Source organism: Eubalaena glacialis, chromosome 3 (assembly GCF_028564815.1).
Source record: "Eubalaena glacialis isolate mEubGla1 chromosome 3, mEubGla1.1.hap2.+ XY, whole genome shotgun sequence".
NCBI lineage: Eukaryota > Metazoa > Chordata > Mammalia > Artiodactyla > Balaenidae > Eubalaena > Eubalaena glacialis.
This window is the reverse complement of record NC_083718.1, coordinates 4,060,227-4,081,245: the sequence shown is the minus strand read 5'-3', so window position 1 is coordinate 4,081,245 and position 21,019 is coordinate 4,060,227. Positions and strand designations below refer to the sequence as shown.

At 36.3% G+C, this 21,019-nt stretch overlaps 1 protein-coding gene across 1 annotated transcript in view; it reads left to right on the top strand.

The window, feature by feature from the left end:
* Positions 1 to 2,081: 2,081 nt before the first annotated feature.
* PTPRC (protein tyrosine phosphatase receptor type C) overlaps positions 2,082 to 21,019 on the top strand; it is a 121,379-nt gene continuing 102,441 nt past the window's right edge. Inside the window, exons 1-2 of the mRNA XM_061187231.1 lie at positions 2,082 to 2,148; positions 2,230 to 2,345. Coding sequence (XP_061043214.1) covers positions 2,273 to 2,345 — 73 coding nt within the window. The 5' untranslated portion in view covers positions 2,082 to 2,148; positions 2,230 to 2,272. The remainder of the gene's footprint in view (positions 2,149 to 2,229; positions 2,346 to 21,019) is intronic.

Genomic DNA, 21,019 nt, shown 5'->3' with positions numbered 1-21,019 from the left:
ACACAAGTATTCACTTAAACATACGCAAAGCTAACCCCCAAATAGATTTCCATTGCAAATGTATTTTAAGAAATAGGCTGAGGGGCTTCCCTGGTGGCGCAGTGGTTGAGAATCTGCCTGCTGATGCAGGGGACATGGGTTCGAGCCCTGGTCTGGGAAGATCCCACATGCCACGGAGCAACTAGGCCCGTGAGCCACAACTACTGAGCCTGCGCGTCTGGAGCCTGTGCTCCGCAACAAGAGAGGCCACGATAGTGAGAGGCCCGCGCACCGCGATGAGGAGTGGCCCCCGCTCGCCGCAACTAGAGAAGGCCCTCGCACAGAAACGAAGACCCAACACAGCCAAAAATAAAAATAAATAAATAAATAAATTAATTAATTAATTAATTTAAAAAAAAGAGAAATAGGCTGAGGAACCAAGAACTAAAATTCGTGGGGCCTCTGACACATACTTTTCCTTAGACCTACCTCCTAAACAGTAGTGCAGACATGCCCAGCTCTTTTATTTAAAAACACATTTGCAAAAAGAGAACAATATCATTTTTATGACATCCAGTTCTATCTTTCTGAGACTGAGAATTATAAAAGTACAAAGTAAAAACGATTGGAGAAATAGGTGAGAAAAATGAAAGAAGATAGTAAGGTAAATAAGGAAAGCAAGATGAAACTTGGGGATGGTTTCAAAACATAGCTTGTTAACTTCTCAGCTGTGAGACCTTGGACAAATCACCTAACCTCTCTGAACTTCATAGATAACATGAGGAATTATCTGTCTCGTTATCTATCTCAAGGGTTGTTGTACAAATTGGATTAGGCAATTAAAGGGTTAAGCATATTCATGGACATGGTAAGAGCCCAATAAGTTAGCTACTATAATAATAATCATATAAAATCAGAATCCTAATAAGAATCTCATTATAGTGTTACTATTCAGAAATTAAGATGTGGGATTATTTTCATTTGCACCAAGGGCGGTTGCAAATGTGGCTCTGTAGTTCCTAGCAGCCGAAGTAAGTATAAAACAAGTAAGGTTGCAAACATCAAAAGATGTATATACTTAAACGCAAAAGTTCTGCAGCGCCGCTTCCTAACCAGCTTTCTGCAAGGGCTCTGTCTCTCTCGAAGTCCCCTCAACATTATCTGTAGTTCAAATAATAATGCCTGGTATGTCTGCGCATGAGGATTTTTAAATGCATTCAGAGATTGTGACCATGATACCAATTCACTTAACTGTATTGTTGAATTCACAGAGGCTTTCTGCCAGCATGAGTTTTCCTAATTAATGGACTTACTAAGAACACCATCAGAATCAAGAAGAACACTGTGTATTTGCTGTCTTTTAATCAGAAAGGTTGAGAGAGTATTACTGAGGGAGAAAAAATGGTTAACTTTTGTAAAAGACAGCTCTTGATTTAATGGTTCATCTTTCCCTCATCAGCAGCACCAAGAATATCTCAAGTCACAGAAGTATTACTTTTTTGAAGCAGGATTTGCTGCAGTAAAAGTGGGTGTCCAATTCCATGGTTGGCTCCACAAGGATATCTATGAAAGATTTGGGGCAAACCTGTGAAGCTCCCTGAGAGTGCTTTGCATAGGAAATGGCTAGATGCTAACACTGTCATATTGCTGGCTTTTGAATGCCCTGATGGTAAATGATACTGGTTGTCAAAAATGACCAGATAGGTAGTAGTTTTTTCATTCATTTGGTCCTCTTAAAACCCATACAGGTATTTTTTTACTAATTCAATTAGTGTATCATCTTGCCAACCCCCATTTTGCTGTAACCATGCTGACTATGTTTCATCATCTTTTAGGTAAAAATGTTATGGATTTTTCTGGGGGGGTTATATTCGTTTTTGGTTGTAATGCATACTGCATGGGAGTGCTATTTGGATACTAAAAACACATCTTCCTTGTAGGGAACATCTTTTGAAAGGCCTGCTAACTCAGTCTAATCACTTGGGTTAAGGAAGTAAGATGCCTTTGCAGTGACTTGGAACAACTTTCTTGACTTCCTGCAAAGAGGACGCTTTACAGCATTTTTGGAGAAGTTAGTAAAACCGAATCTGACATCACTACCTAGAAGCAAGTGGTTTGTTCTTAGCGAAGGAGGAAATTGCTCCCTGTCCGATAAGACACCAGTGAAGAGTATGCATTCATTTCTTTTCTTTTTGATTCAGTTTTACAGAGAAACATTTTTGCGGAGATAACCATTATTTTGCCTTTCAGAAGGACGCATGCTATTTCACAGGAATACGGCTGATTTCCAGATATGACCATGTATTTGTGGCTTAAACTCTTGGCATTTGGCTTTGCCTTTCTGGACACTGTAGTGTTGGTTACAGGTAAGTACGAGGAAATTCATATTTCCTTAGTTATTTTGTGTGTGTGTGTGTGTGTGGAAGGTCATTGGTTTGAAATAGACATAAAAATAAATTAAGCATTGGTGACTGGAGGTGAGGAAGCCCGCTGTAAAACAGTCAAGGTTATTGTCTCTCAGAGAGATGTGGCTCGCTATGTGACAGAATACATTGTTTCTGTTTAAAAAAGGCATACATGTTTGGCCAAAAAAAAAATCACGATTTAAAAGGCAAACATTGTCTCTCTGTATCTTGGTTTACAAACTGTTCAAGGATATTACAAAAGCTATTACTTAACCCTCAAAATATACAAACACAAGTTTATGAAAGTCCAAGGAAATTTTAATGGCAAAAGAAGTAAATTTTTGTCTTTTCAACAAAAAATGAATTTTTAAAAATCATAATATGGCTTTGCTTGCATGCAAGCCACTCCCTCTTTTCAGACCAGTAGTTTGCTTCCTCAAATTTTGATTATGACTGAAATATTTTATTGAATACTTAGTTGTATGGTAGTTTAAAATAATACAATTGGGTATTTAATTAAATATTAACTTTTTGCAAATTCTTATCACAGAATGTATTTTAAATCAAGGTTTTGGTCCCTTACAGTCGTTTTAATGATCATTTGCTTTGAAAATTCTTATGGGGCCGCCGCCCTTCCTGGGTGATGGGTAAATAGTAGAGCCTTGATGAGATAAAAATACTTAAACTCTTAAGAATCATGCAAATGCTGTATTCTGTAGGAAAATGTAACTAATCGGACCTCTGGTACCTATTCATGTTTGAGATCTTTGTACACTTATGGTCCATTTAATGGGCATTTCTTGAACGGTTTCAGTTTGGGTCATGAGTACATTTTTGGTTGATATGTAATATTACTCCTTATGGTGTAGAATCTAAAAGCAATTTTTTATTATTGAAAAGATATTTAAATGGTATTTTTGTAGATTTCCAAATAAGTAAAAAAAAAAAGAAATGAAAAGAAAACAGGAAAAATATTTTTTAAAATCTTGCTGATTGTAATTCACTTTGAAATCTTTTTTTGACTTTCTACTGCTCTCCTTTTCTCTAAAGGGCAGGGCAGTAGCTATCTTCTGAGCATGCTACATTGTTAATTTACATTTTGTGTAACCAAGGACAGTAGAAAGCAGCGTGGATAGTGGTTTTTTTTTGGTCTGTTTTCTTTAACTGCAAAAACGGATTAAACATTTTTATATAGGTACAGCATTTTGTCTTAGCACAGAAAATGTTTACCAAGTTACCATTCCTATAAAGTTGGTTATAATAATAAAAACCAAATTATAAAGAATAATAATTTTAATAAGGTAATAATATGTGTATTATCATAAGTCAGAGTAAATTTCCATTAAAAATTCCCACTCAGGAACTGTTGGAAAACATTTCTAAACGAGCATCAAGAAGTTCTGAAATATTTTGTAGGCCACAGAGCAAACTACCATAAAAATTTCAACACAGTCTATTAAGGATTTTACCATAAGAAACATCTTTGAATTTATCATCAAAATAAGAGTATAAAATGATCTAGAAAGCTTTAAACCGATTTTGCTGAATAGTTTATACTATAAATAAATGTATCGATATACATAGATTTATTTTGAAAACCAAGTTTCACTTCAACTGCTGACATAAATATGGAGAGCAGACATACTCATTTTTAGAAAAAATATATAGATATAATTATGTAGGTGTGCAAATCTTGTTTATCATACTTTGAAGTCCCCAGAGAGATCTTGGGATTCACTGTATAATTTTGGAAATTATTAATTCTTTAAATGATATATTTTTCTATATTAGCAACCTATGAGTTGCATTATGTTTTACTTTAATGTGTTCAATTGAGTTTAGTGTTTATAGGAAATATTACACATCAAATTTATATTGTGAACTCTAAAGGCATAAAGAAATAGAGCCAAATGGAGAGTGACTTCAGTGGATAAATTGTTGCACAACTCGGATGTGTTATTTAATCTCTAAAATACAAATATGGGCAAAGTTACACTTTGCCAGAGCAGAGTAACAATGCTGGTTGAGTTTTGCATAAATGTCTGATCTCTTTACTCTGTGCCTCTTTGCCATGTTAACCGGAAACCAACACTTTGTTTAAAATTTCTAAATAATTCTGGGGGACAGTGATGGTTTCGAGCATGCAGGTAGGGATGAGTGATCTCTGGCTCTAACAAAGTAGTGCCAGAATCTAGCGCTTCACACCATAACAGCCATGAATACATGAGTTATGTGAGTTATGAGTCATAACGGTTAAGAGTCATTTCCTGGACATAATTTTTCATTTTTCCATCTATGTAAAAAAGAAAGAGCTCTTAGTTCCAAACATGTACCTTGCCTTGCACATTGCAGGTATTCAATACTGATTATGAATTGAATTTGATCAGCAATCCTATTAAGTCCTAAATACAATGTAGAGTTTGGGGGTGGTGAGTATGATTATATATTGATTTTTTGGAAAACATTTTCCTAATGCAAATCTGCCTGGGATTGTTACCATCGCTAGACTTTGAAATGCCTTTGGTTAGAGGGAAGGTGAGGTGAGGTTAGGGGTCTGGCTCCCTTTTCCTCCCTTCCTCTATGTGACTGAGCACAAGGTCAGCGCCCTCAGCTTTGAGCTGGGTCTTTGCTCTGTTCTGGGCTACTTGGTGTCCTTCTACCAGTGACAATTAAGTTCTGTAAGAACATAGATATTTCTGTGCTGTTTGTATGCATATACATACACACACACATAAAAAGATGAGTTATATATGTGTGAGTTATATAATACACACACAAACATTATATATTTATGTATATATATTGGTCTGTCTGTCTATCATCTCTCTACTGGTTCTCCACATTTGTCTACTTTTAAATATTGGAGTTCTATGGACCTCAATCTTCGGCCTGTTTTATTCTTATTTCCTAAACTCAGAGTTCCTTATCATCACCTACTATGTACTGATGATGCTGATTCTCCATGTTCAGACTCACCCCTCAGAGGGTGGAACCTACCTCCTTTCCTTTTTTTTTTTGGTTAGATTTTTGTGTTTAATATTTATTTAACACAACATTTTCCAACTAAATCCTGAAACACAGATATATTGTTTCATTCCTAACTTTCTCAGTCAAACAGACGGTGATGTAGAGCTATCCTAGAACTCTAACAGGATTAAGGCAAAGTCTCTAAGCAAAATTATTTTAGCCTGTGCGCTGGGGGCTTATGTCTTTTTTCATTTTACTTTATTTATTTATTTTTATACAGCACGTTCTTAGTAGTTATCTATTTTATGTATATTAGTGTATACATGTCAATCCCAATCTCCCAATTCATCCCACCACCACCACCACCCCACCACCTCCTTTCCTACATTTAATCTTGTTTTATTGTGTTGTGTTTTTGCAAAAAAGAAAAAAAGAGAGAGAGAGAGAGGGAGAAAGAAAATCTGAAATAGATATTTAAATGCTCCCCAAGTCCTATCATTTTACTTTGTAATGATCTCTAAAATCTTCGCCACCCCCTCACCTCTATTGACATCCCTTTAATTCACACCTTTATCCCTTTTCACCTGCAGTGTTGTAGTAGTATCCTAATCTGTCCATTTCTTTTCACACCCTACAGCTTAAAAATATAAAATAAAAGAGGAAAAAACCCTCCGACATCTTTTCGTTGCCTTGGTTTCTATTCTAAACTTTTGCCAGAACAACTGAGTCCACCGATGAGCTAGGAGCATGGCAGGAGCTGGGCAGGGATCTTTTTTTCTTTTTCTTTTATGATTGACTAAAATAGAACAAGCAGCAGGTAGTTTCAACACCCTGCCGCTCTACACTTCCTCAAGACCTCCAAGGCGCTGCGCCAATCCTATTTCCTCTCTAAAATTCTCTTTCGTCACTGTTGCCACAAAACATCTCCACTGAAATTGGATACTTTTTATCACCTTTCCTTGTCATTTTTCACATACTATTTCAGTTTGCTGTTGTTGGCATTATTGTTTACCAATCAGAGCATTACGGCCATTGTAACCTACGTGAGAGCAGAAACCGTCTTATGCCTTTTTTGTATCATCTGTGCTTGACTTCTTCCCAGACACTGAAAAAGCAATGGGCGTTTTTTTGATGAAACTGCAGATTATAATAATAGAGGAGAAGGAGGAGGGTAAGAAAATTTTCAGAAAGAAAAGACAGAGAGGGGAAAAACATGAAATGAAAAAACTAGTCAGAGGCGAAGTGGAAGGTGGAGGCCATTGGACAATTTTATCAAGATTAAGTAGAATCATTTTAGATCTAGATCTTTACAGGCTTTGCCCTTTCCCACCCACCCCCCCCATTTCCTTCTTTCATCTCCTTATTTTACCTTTTCTTTGGAAAGAGCCTCCTGATTTTTTAAAAATCCATAGTTCATGCATGTTGTTTCTAAATTCTCCTTGACCTACTCTTTGGACATTCTCGCTAGTGGCGTTTCATTTGATGGGTCTGGTTTGTTCTTCAGAACCAGACGTCCACGGGAAGAAAAGTAAGGAATAGGGAAGGAGGGACTAATGTAGCAGGGGAACGAGATACTGGAGTCAGGTCCAGCCCTTGCACATACCGGCGTGGGTAGCACTTGACCTATTGCCCTGGGACTGTTTCCAAAGGCAGATGGAAAACGGCTCACCCTGCCAGTTGCATTTTGTGTGCACAGAAAGCCTGTAGGAGTCTGAGCATCATTTCTTACTAGATAATGTGATAAAGCATTTCAATCTGAGCAGGTAAAGAGCAGAGATCTGTAGTCAGGTTGATTAACTTTGTTGATGAAAGTGCATGCAGCATTAATGTTACAGGGTTTTGTGTTCAGACCATGTGTATATAAGAGTTACTGGTGCAGAGAAAGAAATTCGTCATCACTGCAGATCTTTGATCTTTTTCAGTCATCTTATAAGTCTATGGGAATTGTTAGACAGGAGAAAAGAATGGAAATTTAACTTAACCTCAGTTTAAACTTAATTTCAATCTTGTCCAAACAGTTTTGTCAGTACGAGACACCCAACCACATACTAGTTGCTGATCACCAAAGAGTTAGTGCTATGACTTTTGCATGCATAAAAATAGTAGTCTTATAAACAACAAGGTCCTACTGTATAGCACAGGGAACTACATTCAATATCTTGTAATAACTTACAATGGAAAAGAATCTGAAAAAAAAAAATATATATATACAACTGAGTCACTTTACTGTACACCTGAAACTAACACAATAATGAAATCAACTATACTTCAATTAAAAAAAAAAGATAGTAGTCTTATGGAAGGATAAAGAAAAAAATACAATATTGCAGGCTATTCATTTAGCAATACCATGTGATATCTATTTCTACACAATTCTGAAATATACAGAAGTAAAAATTACAGTAACTAATAGATTTTGTGTACATGGCTCTAATCAATATTTAGATAAGAAAATATTTAATTATTGCCTAAAATCTTTAATGTGCATTCCTTTTATATGTCAATATGTTATTCCAATTTCAGTCTCTCAAGAGTCTAGGGAATGGCTATTGTAAGCAGAGTATTATGTGTTCAGGAAAACAACAGAAACAAGAAAAAATAAAGAAAGAAATGAAAACCTTCCTTCTCTTTCAGCTGGGGCAAGCATAAATATATATAAAGTCAGTGTTAGGGAAATAGTCAAGAATCTTTCACGTTCGTTCACTTTATCTTCAATTGATTCCCTTCTGAAAAGATAATCAGCAAGATTGTCAATACTTTTCTTAGGTTCTTTACTGAAGACCCAAACTCAAACAAACTTTAACATCTTTTACGGTACATACTTACACAGTGTTGAAAGATTAAACGTTCATTTCCTGTTAAAAATGAGACACAAGTATCTGAACTGAAAAAAGTGACTTTACTAAAATTTCGATTTCTCCTATAAATATATCGCAAGTGTGATAAAGTTGTAACTACATGTCATGATATTTAAATGAAAATGATTGCCATTCATATATTCAAAAATTTGCTTCCAACCAAAATGTGAGCAACTGGAGGAAATTCATCAACCATCTGAAAAAGTGATCTGCTGGAACAGAACTTGAGTCGAGGGCAACTCAGCATCACACTCAGAGGTAGTGTTAGGACATGAATACCTGGTAAAGTGAACTGAACACAAATCACTGATAGATAAGAAGAAACTCTTTGCTTTGTAAATTAAAAAAAAATTGTCCTGATAGTCATGAAAATAGATTAGAGACACCTATACAAATAATAATGCTGTATCGATAAAAGAGGTTATCAAAGCGACAAAATCAAGACAATAAAGTGTGGTCACCATATTTTAAATATTTCCACTTAAAGAAAAAAAACAATAATTTGTTTACTGATAAAAGAAATATTAAGCATCATAGGAAATGAGTCAGGAGCCATCCAAGTTGGAGAAGACCATGGCAGGTGGAACAAGAAATATTTTGGAAAGCAAATTCTATGAATAGTATGATCTGGATCCAAATCATTTTCCTTCTCTGATACACCATTTCCTCATCTACAAAGTGTTGTAAGCATTAAACGTGATAATATTTGTGACACTGCTTTGAAAACGGTGAGGTACTCTGCAAAGTTGTAAATTTCATTTACGTGATCCCTCGAAGTCACAGCACACAGCTCTTTCCCGTTGAAATGTGATTCCAAATCACATCTCTTCCTTTGAGAGATTCTGAGAAGATAAGGTTTAAGGCTGTGTGGCAGAGGAATAAGCTCTTATAGATCTTTGAATGTTTTTAACTTTGTATCCCCTATTTTAGGGATTTTCAGACTCCTCTGGATTCTACCTCTTAAATAGTTTATAGATACATCCCGTCTCACAACTCTGCTACAGCGTCTTAACATTAATAGCCTGGAACCTGGTCTCCCTTCAGCTGTTACCAAGATAATCTTTGTAAAAGGCAAAACTCACCTTTGTACATTTCTCCTTCAATGGCCCCCAGTTGGCATAGAGCATATACTGATCCCATGACTGTGGTCTCAAGGTGTTTTGACTCAACATTTATGAATATAAACATTTAATTAGAATATACCAACATTTATAAATGTTTCTTGAACATATATTTCACAGAAAAATTCCCCTCCATTAAGCTAGTTTAATTCCTTGAGTATTTTTTATATAACCTGATTAAATCATTACCAATTTTTCCATTTTTATTTTACTGAACTAATGTTCAACAGCATCCATGTTCATTTCATTTTTACAATCGCTATTAAATTCATGAATTGATTTTTATCCACGGCACGTTTTACTGATTATAGTTTATACCTGTGGGAATTTTCCTTTATGGTTATTATTTTTCTAAGTGCAATTTTTCTTGTCAAACCACACAGATCTAAATTACCCAAAAAGGCTTTAATTTTTCTATTTAGCCAGAAATAACATTTCATGTGTGCAGTTTTAGCCACTGTTGGTTTCTTTCTTTCTTTTTTTGTTTTTTGCATTTCAATGTCACATAAAATATAAGTGATGTAATATAATTTTTCACTTTTGTCAAAGTTTAGATTGGGCAGTACTAGGCATACTCAAATCTATTTTGTGTTGATATTTCTATTAGTAACATCCATTTTGTGATTGAGAGCTCCTTCAGCAAGATTCCTTTTTGAGATTTTGAGAGTTTTTGGTTATTTCTCAGGTAGCCAATGGAAACATTAGTATCACTTATTAGACTACTGTATAGTCTAGCATTGGTATATTTTAATTCTCATTCATTTGTACCAACTTCTTACTAACTGGTGGAACAAAAAGCAGATAGAAGAATCAACACAAGTTTAAAATGTTCTCAAGGCACAATGGTGGGTGAAGTCAAAATAAGGTGTCAAATCACCCTCCTTTGGTCTCTGTGCACTTAGGAAAAATGAAAGCAAATAGCATGTCACACACGGTTCTAATTTAATCCCTCCAGATTTCTCCAGCTTTATCTGGGGCCACATCGTGACACGTACTATGTACTCTTGTAACTTTCATTTTCCTAAAAATATAATGTTTTCCTGTCTCCAAACTGTTGCTCACCCCTCCATGTTTTCTCCCCTCCATAATTTTTTTAAACTGGGAAAATTATAATTGCCCTTCAAAATTTAGTTCAAAGGTCACTTCCTCTGGGCAGCCCTCCTGCACATCCTCTGCTCTTTCACCCCTTTCACACCTGCACAGGTCTTCTTCTGACCTTCTGGGGATCTCTTTACCTGGTTGTTTCTCACAGTAGCTGGTGAGCTCATGTAGGTTTTCATTGGGTCTCTTCTTATTTACCAGTGAGATGAATGAATGGATGGTGTGTCAGTGCAGCCCAACCCTGTACGTAGAAAATACCTAACAACTCAGGCAAACAATTTTAATTGTCCTTTTGTTGTTGTTACTTAAGTGAACTATTCATGGCAAAATTTCTACATGATAGAAAATTTCAGGAAATAGAAGAAAGAAAAAAATTGCTTTAAAATCTTTGCCAACATTTTTTCTTTCTCTCTTTCCCGATCTTCCTCTCTTTCGATCACATGCTGTGTATAAAATTGCATATCCTATTTTTTTCCTGAGTAAACCATGAGTATTCTAGGCAACTTGAGAAATACAGAAATGAATACATAGGAAAATAAAAATCAGATTACCAATACCATCACCTAAACACTTTATGAGTATTTCATTTTACCAGGCTAGCTAAACCTATTTATTTATTCATTTATTCATTTCATGAACAAATATTTCATAAGTGTTTTCATTGTTCCGTGAATTGGACATACCATATCCCATTCCTTTCCTTGTGAAGTCTGTAATCTCAGTGAAGCTGTGGCTGCTTAGAGATGGGGTTTTAAATCTTCCAAATTCTTCATAAGCTTTCTCCTCGAAGTAATAGTATACCTCACAACAGATAATTATTTGTGTTCTCAATCTTCTATAAATTATAAATTATTCTTTTAAAATCTGCATGTAGTACACTATTTAAGTAAAAACTCTATTCTTGCCAGACTACATTTAGGCCTCCATTCCAATCAGATTCCTTTGGCAGACTTTTGGTTATAGAAGTTTGGGAGCTGCAGAACTAGGCAATAGCCTCAATTTGTTTTTGGTTTGTTTTATGATTTAAACTGAAAATAAAAGATTTATTGGAGAGGAATTTTAAACATACACACATCCACACCACACAAACAAATCCTCAACTGTTTTTGGTGATCTTCCACAGTAATTTTCCAAGGTCACCAGTTCATAAGAAGTGGGAGTTGGGGGGAGAGGGTTGAGATTTCATGCTGAGTCTATCTGATTCTAGGTCTATTTTTTTCAGCCTTCTGAAAGGTCAGCTTAATAACCAGGTAATTGAGGACATGATGATGGTGGGCAAATCACAGCAAGACTGAAGGGTAGTTGGTAGTTGCTTAGAGGTCATTTGTGTGAAACATGCATTAATCCCCATGCACCTGATTTAGCTGCATGAGTGAACCATTGTATACTGAGCCACTTCCATATCCCTAGCGAGATCTAAAACTATAAAAAGCAAAGAGGCATCTTTAATTAATTTGTCTTTACTATGAATGCTGATGCCATGTTAATAATGCAAAAGTGATGTTGTCACCATTGTCTTGAAAGGTGGTTAACAAAGCATAGCACCCAGTCTGTCTCAAGGTGAGTGATAGGATGGAAATAACGGATTTTCCCCATCCCTAATTTGTTTTTGATATTACATAAAATGAAAGCCATTGAATAATGTACCAAAGTATCTAGATTTTTTTTTGTTGTTTTTGAAGTGCAAGGGAAGTAACTTGACATTTGTTAAACACTTTGATCATGGAAAACACATGAGGTTTTCATATTATTCCAGGAAGTGTAGACACTAGATAATCTTTTCATACTCATCCAAGAGGCATATTAAATGAATCAGGTAGAGCTCTCTTACAGTTTGCTACTCCAGGAATAAGTTGACTATAACTTAAGAGAAAGTGAAGAAAAAAGTATGTGTATTATTTGGTTACTCTGATGAATGTGGGCTGCCAATCAGATAATTCAGGCCAAATATTGTACTTTGACTTCTTAAACTTGAGTTTCCAAATCCCCTTTTTGGTTTCTAAACTAAGATTTTAACTTATGCCTAATAAACTCTGTCTTTTTACTTTTCGGTCATTTTATTTTCTTAATTTACTTGCTGATACTTCAGGCATGATCAAGATATATAATATCTAAGAAAACATAAATGAAGTGGAAGACATCAGTTCAGAGTTTTGACTGTAAGAGGAAGTGATGACATGAAGGAGGTAGATGAGGAAAAGAAGAGGGTCAGGGAGCTGATGGAAGTAATTTAAAGAGATAATTATAGAAATGTTGGATTCAGACATGCTCTACTTTTAAAGTGCTTAAGAAATTAGTCTTTGACATCTTGTCTGGAGTCCATTCCGAGCTTTCCAATTATGAAATGTGAGGAAAATTACCTTTTAAATTCTCAGCTTCATTATCTGTACAATGGGAATAATGGCAGTAGCTCTTAAGTGAGACGATTTACTCCTTGATTCAGTTGTTTTTAGAGGCCCTACTATGTGCCAGGAACTATTCTAAGTGCTGACACAGTGGTGCATACAACAGAAATAAAAATTGTAGTAAATAAAAATAGTGGTAAATAGTGGCAAATAAAACTTTCATGAAGCTTATATCTTAGCAAGAGAGATAACAAAAAGCCAAAAAAATAATAGAGAAATTTCAGATATTGATGAGTGTTGGGAAATGAAACAATGTGATATGACAGAGACCGGCCAGACTTGGGGGTGAATGGCCCTTTAGACAGAGTGATCAAGGAAGGCTTCTTTGAGGAAGTGTCATGAAGCTACTTGTTGGCTGATGAGAATGTAAAGATTCAGGTGAAGAGGAACTGGCAGGTGTGAGGCCATTTGGAAAAAGCAAACAATTGGTGGGTCCAAGCCACAGAAAGGAGGTCGGGTGCTTGCAGGATGGCGAGTAAAGGCTGAGTGGTGTGTGGTGAAGAGGGAGAGAGAAACAGAAGGAGAGAATTTGTATTCACCCTAAGTGTAATGAGAAGAAGCCATTTGGAATTTTTAAGCAAGGAATGGTCAAATCTCTTTTCCATATTAAGAAACCACCCTGGTTGCCATGTGGAGAGCAGGCTGGAAGTGAAACAAAGCCTGGGGATTAGTTAGAGCCCGCTGAGTTGGTGGGAGGGAGAAGGGTTGGGGATCTGGACCAAACGTTGACAGTAAAGGAAAAGGACAGATCCACATGGGATCTGGAGAAGTTGCTGTGCAGAAGGGGAGTAGGAAGTTGTTCAGAATGACTCTTCTTTTTTTTTCCATGAGCAACTAAGATGGGAAACATCCCAGTTGGGGGTAGACAATCCAGTGTCTACTTTGTCCATGTGAATGCTTGAATTCTCATCAGGCATCCAACTACAGATGCCAAGAAGTCAGCTGAAGTTAAGAGTGAGGGGCTGATCAGGTCTTGATTGGAGCCATAGCTTTGGGAGTCGTAGTGCAGATGGGATTTAGAGCTGAGGGACCCACTATGAGAGAGTCAGAAGAACGTTCCGATGGAGAAGTACCGACGCGCCGACTCTGGGCCCTGGGACGCTGCATGTTTGAAGGGGTTGGAAGGAGGGGTTAGGAGAGGAAAGTCAGAAGGGGCAGTCAGTGAGGAAAGGAGAAGAATGTTTTGCTTGGGATGTTGAAAGAAAGAAGTGATGATTGTGAAAGACTTAACATGTTTGCTGGCATATAATGAGAATCCAGTCAATTCCACTGAAAATCCAAATTCATGTCTCCTCTTGAAAGGTTACTGAACAGTGATTGTGAACATACTATTGTCAAATATCCCCTTTTAACGTTAATATTATCACAAAAGTAAGTATGAAGGAAGTTATAGCAATATTTGGAAGAATCAAATATCTTCAATGTATGTATTATATATGTCTCTATATATGTTTATATGTATCCTTTGTTAGCTTAGTTATTAAAAAAAGGTACAGCTTTAAATAATCTGTTTTAATAAAAACTATATAAAATGTATTGAGAGACTAATGAATTAGGAATTTAACTGAGAATGTCTTGAAAAGACAATGCTCTGTTGAGTCCATTTTGGGGACCTTGTTTTGATGCATATTGATAAAAATATCTTTAAATATTATTTAAGCCAATATTTGGACAGGTTGGGGGTTTGTTGAGAGTTAATTTGTTACATAAAAGGCTTATTTCTTTTTTTATTGAAATATAGTTGATTTACAATATTGTGTTAGTTTCAGATGTACAGCAAAGTGATTCAGTTTATCTATCTATATTAGATTATTTTCCATTATAAGTTATTACAAGATATTGAATATTGTTTCCTGTGTTATATAGTAAACCCTTGTTGCTTCTCTATTTTATGTATAGTAATGTGTATCTGTTAATCCTATACTCCTAATTTATCCTTCCCCCCTCCCTTTCCCCTTCGGTAACCATAAGTTTGTTTTCTATGTCTGTGAGTCTGTTTCTGTTTTGTATATAGATTCATTTGTATTATTTTTTAGATTTCACATATAGGTACTATCATATAATATTTGTCTTTCTCTGTAAGAGGATTATTTCTAAATCAAATTTTAAATCTTTCATTTCTTTGAGAAAACAAATGGTTATCACATAGGCTTATACTAGGTAGAACCTAATAGCCTTGAGAATTGTACAGGATACAAATAAGGATTTGTCTTTATGAGATCATACATAAATAAGATTTTAATATCAGACTTGGCAGGTTTGCTTAGAGAAGATCTTTAGGGCAACTTATTTTTGGTAGTCACTGGTAGCTAGCTAGCAAGAAAAGTAGTGCTTACCAGGTACTGCTCTCAATGTTTTATAAATGTGATCTCGTTTAACTTAAGTACACAAACCATTATCAAGTCTAGCTTATACTTGTCTTTGTTAATTTGTTTCCCAATATATATCATAAAATGTACTGATTTTCGTGATCTAAGAGAAAATAGCTAAATTTCATTTTCCTTGTTCTAATTTTAAGTAGTAAGATTGAGCAAGAAGGAAAGGGAAGCAGCCCAGGGCCCCTGCTGTGTGCCTGGCCCTCTGAACGATGCTTCTCCTGCACCATGCTGGTCTCACCTCTTTCTACATTTTCTGTATTCAGAATTCTTCAGAGTATCAAATAAATGTTCTGGCAATTCTTGTTCTCTAGTCTTAATTGCGGATAGCAGAATTAAGGTTAAACCAAAATAGTAAGTAATCTAAATATTATTATTTATTTTTGTATGATGGTGTTTTGCTTACGTTGAAAAATGGGCACATTGAATGTTTTGGCAGTTTACTGTGGTCTCTATCATGAAATCGTATTGAAAAGGCTCAGCACAGGAGAAAGTTGTACAGCTTTCTCTTCCGGCCCTGCTGCATTTTCATACGGAGGTAAAGCTTAGTTTAGGCACATCTGCTTCATCACACATGCACAGAAGGCGGAAGAGGGGATGAGAGGAATAGGACCAATTTATTGCAGGCAGTATCTTAGTGCAGGGGAAATAGATAATCATGCATGTGACTGTAGCATCAGTGAATCAGAAAGCCTAGTTGCTGTAACGCAGAAAATCTACCTGTGTGTAAGTAGTAGGGAGATAAAAGCCTGGTAAACCTAAGTAATCCATTTTCAGATGTGTGAGCTCAATTATGGAGCAAATATGACTTTATTTGCCCATTGCTTCAAAGATAAAAGTTCGAATGAATGAAATGACTTTCCATCTAAATAATAGAGGACTCAGCATCCTTTCAATGTGAACAGCTATGATGCTGCCTTGCTCCCTGGTAACTTTAGAACAATGGAACCCATGAGTCCATCTACAGGTTCAAGAAAGAGAGGTTCTTACAGGGAGGAAGAATATTTGCAGGGTGACCTACAACAGAAACTCACCAAAGCCTTTGAAACACAAGATTATCCCTGTTCTAAGAATAGAAGGTGGTGCTGTGTTGAGGGCAGCTAGAAGGCATGGATGAAAGAACCACTGGGATGACCAGTGAGAGACCAAAAGCAAGTAGAACCTCAAAAATCTGGACGTGGAACAAGTCAGATACAATATAAGGAGAACTTCAAAGATGGGGAAATAAGAATAATAAAAATACCTTTAGTTGTCAAATGTAAAATTTGTGCCAGTTTTGTCACTTTCTATTTTTCAGGAGCATTGTAAAACTAAAGATATTTTCTATTAACATCAATTTAGCTCTACGTGTTTTTCTCATCTAACTTCATTGGTCAATTTTCAAAACAACAAAAAAAGTATATTATGTTCAAAGAATCCAAAATGACTTTTTTGTTATCCTTAATAAAATGCCTTCTTTTAAACTAAATTTTAAAATTTACATTTCTAAGTAGGGGGTGGTTACAGAAAATGGAGAAAGCACTTCATAAAGTATAATGAAATGAAATCATAAGGGATTCTTACTTTATCTAAGCATTTGGAAAACTATGAAGGAGTACCAATTTCTGTTATTACTATTTTTATTTTTATAAATTTATTTACTTATCTATTTGGTGTTTTTTTTTGGCTGCGTTGGGTCTTCGTCACTGCACACGGGCTTTCTCTCTATTTGTGGCGAGCAGGGGCCACTCCCCGCTGCGGTGTGCGGGCCTCTCATTGCGGTGGCCTTGCAGAGCACGGGCTCCAGGCACATGGGCCTCAGTAGTTGTGGCACGCAGGCTCAGTAGTTGTGACTCGCAGGCTCTAGAATGCAGGCTCAGTAGTTGTGGCTCACGGGCCCAGCCGCTCCGCGGCATGTGGGATCCTCCTGGACCAGGGCTTGAACCTGTCTCCCCTGCATTGGCAGGTGGAATCCCAACCACTGCGCCACCAGGGAAGTCCCTGTTATTACTATCGTCACTAGCTTCTCTTTTGTTTTTTCACTTTAAGAATTGAAATAAAAGTTGAAATCTTTATTTAAAAAGCAAGAAATGTTTGCATATTAATCTATAAATCAAAATACAGAAATATGGAATGTTCAGCCACTATCAATGTGGACTCCTATTTTGTAATTAAACTATTTTACAAACATCTGTATTTGCTAAAGAGCAAGGGACTAAGAAAAGAAAAAAATCAATGCAACCCACAAAACCATGGTTCTGTGGAATCTTTGCTCTGGTATCTGTTTTGTCAATTTATGAAAGAAAATGCTTATCATGGTTCTATTTTTTGCTAAAAGAGTAACCTTTATATTTTAAATCAAATGTTAATCAAGTATTTACATAATGTTGTTTCTGAAAAAATTCATGTGCCTTTTATTTTAATTCACTCTTTATTCCATTCCATATTGAATGTAGAAAATATTACTACAATTCTTTTAAAACAAAAGTAAAACATAATTCATTTAAAAATCTATTTTGGCTTGCCTTGACCATGAATCTTCTCAGAAGTAACACTTCTTAAGGATATCAGATACCATAACCTGCCTTTCTTTCGAGGCCTCCATTTTATGGGCTGAACATCTGGATTTGATGGGCAGGAAAATATTTCCTTCTGCTGACTTTTCTAATAATCCTTTCTTATAGATACACATGCTTCATGTTTGTTAATAAAATTGACATGATTTTCATATCTACTGTTTTTAACACACAGTGAATTATGGAATTTTCAGTGGCTTTTTAAAAATTAAATACTTTTAAAATTCCTTATAAAAACAATATTAAGAACCACTCTAAAAAGTATTAGGGCCACAGATGTTTTCCTTTCTAGTGTTAATTGATTTAAGATCCATCAAAATGTTGTTAAAACATCCAGAGGTTAATGTGCTATAATGATAGCACATGGGTCAGATTAAAATTCTTTTTATGGAAAAAAGAAAAAGAAAAAAAGAAAAGAAATGATAGCTTATTTTCTCCTGATTAAAAAAAAATTAGCTAGTGGAATGAAACAGCAATCTGACATGTAAAATGTCTTTTGCTTTTTTTAATAATGAAAAGGGGTTTAAAATTAGGACTTAGGGGTTACATGGTACCCCCCAAATTTATACATACAGCTTACAGGTACTAGTTTTGATTTTAGTGAAGAGATGAGAACTATACATTTTTTCTTTTTTTTTTTTTAATAGACTATTATTATTTTTTTTTTTTCTAATTTTATTTTTATTATTTATTATTTATTTTTGGCTGTGTTGGGTCTTCGTTTCTATGCGAGGGCTTTCTCCAGTTGTGGCAAGTGGGGGCCACTCTTCATCGCGGTGCGCGGGCCTCTCACTGTCGTGGCCTCTCTTGTTGCGGGGCACAAGCTCCAGACGCGCAGGCTCAGTAGTTGTGGCTCACGGGCCTAGTTGCTCCGTGGCATGTGGGATCTTCCCAGACCAGGGCTCAAACCCGTGTCCCCTGCATCGGCAGGCAGACTCTCAACCACTGCGCCACCAGGGAAGCCCCCATTTTTTCTTTTTTTTTTTAATCCCATGTCCTCTTTTACAATTTTAGCAATTAATCTACTGAACTTTCTAGTCTTCAAAATATAGCACATAACAAGTGACTTTAGTCCCTCTTTTGCACTAAACGTATGAGTATGAAAATTAAAATTTAAAGCACTGATTAATTTTTCTTGTCTACAATATTAAAATTACTAAGAACGAATTATAGATCCGTGAAGACTTTGGGGAACTTTTATCTCAGGAAATATATCAATGGATTATATTTGTCAAACAAATTCCATTAATTCAGTAACATCTTGCTGCTTACATGGCTGCTTTTCTTTTCTTTTTATGAAAGTCTTTATGTGGCACGTATACAGTCAAGATAAGTTAATATGTACACAGGATATAAAAGGACCAGAAAAACTTGTCTTCCTATTAAAATCATAGACAATGTGGATATGTTTTATTCCTGAATTTTATTATACACTTCACTATTTACTGAGAGTCGAATATTGGTCAAGGCACTGTTTTGTTTTGTTTAAATCAGCAGCAATATTTCCTGCTTCTTTCTGGGTTAGGATTCCTAGAGAAGTTTAAAAAGAAAGAGAAAAGGAATTTGGAGACTATTATAATGTAAGGTGTTATTATTTATACAATAATAGAATTTTAGAGGAATAAAATGACTTTAGAAATCATCTATCTTAACTCATCTATTTTTTAAAAATAATTTTATTTATTTATTTGTTTTTATTTTTGGCTGTGTTGGGTCTTAGTTGCTGCACGTGGGCTTTCTCTAGTTGCAGCAAGCCGGGGCTACTCTTTGTTGCAGTGCACGGGCTTCTCATTGCAGTAGCTTCTCTTGTTGCGGAGCACGGGCTCTAGGTGTGTGGGCTTCAGTAGTTGTGGCTCGCGGGCTCAGTAGTTGTGGCTCACGGGCTCTAGAGTGCAGGCTTAGTAGTTGTGGCGCACGGGCTTAGCTGCTCCGCAACATGTGAGATCTTCCCGGACCAGGGCTCAAACCCGTGTCCCCTGCATTGGCAGGCGGGTTCTTAACCACTGAGCCACCAGGAAAGCCCATTAACTCATCTATTTTACGAGACAAAAAGCTGAAAGTCAAGAGTGTTCAGTGGCTTGTCCTGTGTCACACCCAAAATGAGGGACCTTGGTCCAGAATTCTTCCTGTACACCACCAGGTACTTAGCCATTTGCCTGACAGAATGAAATGAGTATCAGATTAGATGTTTAGGGACAAGTTTTGAATCTTGACTCTGTCACCAATTCCTGTTGCCTAGACTCAGACTCTGATGTGTGGTGTTGGGTCAGTCACTTGATGTCCTCAGACCTCAGTTCCTTTTTCAGTGAAATGCACTTCTCCAGTCCCTCAGCCTGAGTGTGACTGACATTTTGGGCTGGATGACTGGGCTGTCTTGTGCATTGTACCATGTTTAGCAGCATCCCTCGTCTTTACAAATCAGATGCAGTAGCACCCCTGACCCCCTTCTTCCCTTCCCCACAGTCATGACAACCAAAAATGTCTTTAGGCATTGCCAAATGTCCCTCAAGGGCAAAATCGCCAGCCCTCACCACTTTCCTTGGGAACTAGTGGTCTAGTTGAAATCATTTCTTTAGGACTCCCCCAGCAGTACCATTGTACAATTCTGGAGTACAGGGTTAACCCTTGGATGCTTCCAGGAAAGACCCACGAAGCATTATTCACGAGGAAGTTTGTTGGGTACTGTTTACAGTGACCAAAAGGGACATAGATTTTTTAGAAACTTAAGAGATCAGAAATATTTACAGGTGAGAATTTTATCACACCCATGAGATAGTAAATATTAGAAAGGTTTAAGAAGGCTTAGCAAAACAATATAAAAATGTATTCACTGTAAGTAGCATCTTTTTTTTTTAACGTAAGAAGGTTCTCTGTATTTACCAGTTGTCCCAAAGGTACAACAACAATTCAGTCTTTATTTCATAGATTAATAGGGACCCACTGCAAATCATAGGTGTCCACGATGCATGTTCCTCTCTAAGACCATTTCAACTGTGTCGGACAGTTGTTTCTGATAAGATGTGCTAGAACAAACATTAAGTGTTTCATAGTGAAAAGGGTCACAGACATATTTGCATCCTTTGCACGTGGAAGAAATAGATACCCATTATCCTCAGTTTTTAAACTAAAAGATATTGTTGCTTTCCTTTCTCTCTCTCTCCTCCATCCTCAATTCTTTTTCCCACTGAATCCAGATACCTGCCAGTAGAATAGGAGAGCCTCATTCAGAGCAGAGCTACAGAAGGGCCTCGGA